Consider the following 3,600-nt stretch of genomic DNA (forward strand, 5'->3'; position numbering starts at 1 on the left):
TCTGGATAAAAGTGCAACTTCTTCACCTGCCATAAAACGAAGCTAGTCATATCTTCAGTATATAAATATATGCAGTTATGTTATTGGAGCTTATTTCTGTGTCATCATTCCTGTATTACTTAGAGCCTCTATGCTGTGAAGTAGCTGCAAAAGTAGAAATGGACTGTTTGGTTCTTGGGAGTGAGTTTGAACAGTCTGCTTGTAAAGGTGGGCAGCACATCTATTAATTCCTGTTATTACTTATTCAGGTAGAAACAAGTTCTAAGTGTTTTTCTGCAGTTAGACTACATTCAATGTTCTGCCTCTTATTTACAAATACTTTTTAGTGTAAAACCTTACTTTGTATGTGAATGCTTAACTTGTCAGCAGTTCTTTCACTACTTTTCACATTTTCCCATGTTTTTGAAACAATACTTCTGTAATCATTTGTGACAGCAGCCTCTCTGCCTCTGGTTTTATGGTGTGACCTTCTATATGGCAGCTTAGGTCTTGGGCAGACAGCAGTGGTATTCATCATTATTAATTGAACTTGTCCCTCTGTGGTATATAATAATGCTCTTGCCTGGATATTGAACCTTTCCAGAGTTGCCCACCAGTGTGACATCTACGGGCTGCAGTGAAGTTGTGGCATGGAAAGGTGAAGTGTCTTGTTTACCATAGTACAGTTGCTGTTGCAAAACTGGTGCAATAGTGAAGGAATTCTTGTGCCCATATGTTCGATTGAGAGGAAATAGGAGTAGAATCTCCCACAAACAAGAGTTGTTATTATGTGTATATGTGCCTTTTACAATGGGTTGAAATAAAAACTAAACTCTTTAACTTTGAAAAGAAACTAGACCTGCGTTTCTCACTAGCTTACATACCACAGAATGTATAAAGATCAAAAAGTGAACTGTGTACCCTGAGGGAACAGAGGATAGATATTTTCCATATTTTCCGTATGTAATTCCAGAAACACAAGTTTGTGCATGTTGCTTACTGCTTATAGAAAACTTTGAGATTAAATAGTGAGTTGTCTCCACTGTGGTGTTGCATAATGTGTTATCAAAAACTCTCAGTTTTACAGCAATCCAAATTGCTAAATAAGAGTTGTTTGAGTTTCTTTGATTTCTGTTAATTAGTATACAGTGATACTGTGCTGTTTGTACAACATTTGTTGTACTCATTTCCTTTTACATAGCTCAGGTGATAGCATGGACCAGGGTGAAACATCAAGAAAAACTGAGTTAAGCAGTGGCTGCTTTTCTTTAATGATTTCCTAATGATTGAATAGGGTGAAGTCATAGCCGAAAGTGAGGTACTTTTCAGTTGCTACTTTTAGTCTTCATAGCAAAAAGAAATGATGTGTCCTTTAGGGCAAGAAATTAAGTAATTGATGATGCAAAAACTTGAAAAGGGAGCTATGCCATGGTTGAAATTGTATTCTTCAAAAGTCACTCGCAGATAGCTCTAATGCCAGGGAATAGTAGGCTTCCTTGGAGCTTGAGACTTTTCTAAGGAGAAAAAAGTCTGAAACAAAATATACTTACTGTAGATTTGACTATGCTAAAACTGTTGTATCCTTAAACTTCATAAATGTCACCTTTAATGCAACAATACTTAGTTTTTTCATGCAGAACTAAATCATGTTGCTACTTGCCATCTATTTTCTCCTCCATAAAAAAACTCAGCATGACAATATAAGGAAATTGAAACCATTTCCATGGGCTGCATTAATGAAGGCACGGAAATGGGTACCAAAAGAAAATAACTTAAGTCTTTCTACATAATTTTTCCTACCACAGAGAAAAGTTGGTTTAGTTACTCATTTTGTGACCTTTCTTAACTGCAGATCCTCATATTGATGTGTTGCAGTGCTGTTCAGTGCCTAGAACGGTCTTGAAGTTCTGACTGTGAGAATCACTGATTCCAGCTCTTTTTCTGTCTCTTACTGGCAAGTCTTACTGGCAGTCTTTTCTTCGTTATTGCTATAATTTGTTGTAGCAAACAAAATTACTTTGTATATGTGATCTTTTTTCATAATAATCCACAATCTGCAACAAGTAGTTTTGTTGGGCCTCACTATATAGGAAGTAAGCTGCCTGCCAGCCTTGGCAGAGGTTGCGTCCAACCTGATTCACAGATCTCTGTGGACAGAGCTAGTTCTAAGACAGAAGCAGAGCAGATACCTGTCTTTACCAGTAAGTGAGGTACTTTGATTTGTCAGCAGAGCTCAAAATTTCTAAACTTTCTTTATTGCAGGAGTCCAAGTTTAAAGAAACTGGAGTAATTACACCTGAAGAAGTAAGTATTGAGAAACTTTGAAATATATTTTGAAAGTAATGATAAATTTTACTCAAAATTACCATGTTGATCTTAAACAGTTCACCTCTTTGCCAACTAATTACTTTTTGAAACAATTTTCATGAAGTGGAAGTTCTGAATAGCCTTTTTACTCCAGATGAAGTAGATCAACAGAATTTCTCTTGAGATGATGCTTGATGTATGATTCTATGAATGTGAGATGCTTTTTTCCATTAAAAGCTTGTAAGCAAGCTTGTGCTGGGTCAACAGCTCCATTTGTCATGGGAGTTCAGGACTAAGACAGGAATATTTTAATTTCAGAGGTCTTTCTTGTAAGCTACTCAAAGGAGAACCTGTATGTTTGGAGCAGTCTTTGCTTACCTCACTTTTGGTTCCTTTCAAGTCTCTAACTAAATTATTACATATGTTTGCCCCACAAGTATCCAATGATTATTATTCTCCCCCCTCTTCTCTATAGGCTAGTTGTATTTTGGATTGCTGCCAAGCAGCTGTAGTTTTTTTAAGGAGTCTGCTGGAAAGAAAGACAGAATTTTTTCTAGAATAATAGAAATGCTGATTGTGTGGTACTATTTTGACTTCCCTGTTCTGCTTTTTCGTACATTAAAATGCTACGTTGTTTTTACAGAGATATAAGCAAACAATGTTAAGACTGTTAGGTAGAATGAAAATAAAATGAGACAGAATACACAAATGTGAAGATGAGATGGAAGAAGATGGAACAAATTGATGCAGGTAGATAATGTGGACAGAAGTATTTCTCCTGATGTTGGTACCTAGCATTTTTCTGCTACATTGGATGGCAAACAAGCACTTCTGCTTTCTATGATTCGGAAGAGTACCACTCGGAAAAACAGACTTAGCAACATGGTGTTCTGCTGTTCTGATAAGCATACATATATGCATGTGTATATAAATGGTTATATATTATATGTTACCTAATAATGTATTTATAATCTGTTACACATAAACCAAATCATAGACAAGTCTAGGCAAATGTTCTACAAATGCTTAATGCCTTCTTGATCTATGGGGGAAAGTTTTGCAGTTGTGCTAAAAGAAAAGGTACTTTCTATAGAATGTAACCAGAACTGTGCTATGTTACATTAAACATTTTGCAGCATTTAAACTGCAGTAAGAATGTGAACAATGTGTATTTTCTGTATAAAGTTATGCTGTTAGGATGAATAAATTGGTTCCTTCAAAATTAAGTGAAACAATTATACAGCGAGATTCATTTTTTGTTAAATTTAGATGAGGCTGGAGCATGGACCTACTGATTGTCCATTTGGCACTCTT

At 35.8% G+C, this 3,600-nt stretch overlaps 1 protein-coding gene across 1 annotated transcript in view; it reads left to right on the forward strand.

Annotated features, from left to right (window-relative positions):
• Positions 1-2,209: 2,209 nt before the first annotated feature.
• The window catches only part of ATG3 (autophagy related 3), a gene marked incomplete at its 5' end in the record, with an annotated part of 20,698 nt that continues 19,307 nt past the window's right edge, over positions 2,210-3,600 (forward strand). The window contains one exon of the mRNA XM_010185604.1: positions 2,210-2,283. Within this exon, the coding sequence (XP_010183906.1) occupies positions 2,210-2,283 (74 nt within the window). The remainder of the gene's footprint in view (positions 2,284-3,600) is intronic.

Source organism: Mesitornis unicolor, unplaced genomic scaffold (assembly GCF_000695765.1).
Source record: "Mesitornis unicolor isolate BGI_N332 unplaced genomic scaffold, ASM69576v1 scaffold23965, whole genome shotgun sequence".
NCBI lineage: Eukaryota > Metazoa > Chordata > Aves > Mesitornithiformes > Mesitornithidae > Mesitornis > Mesitornis unicolor.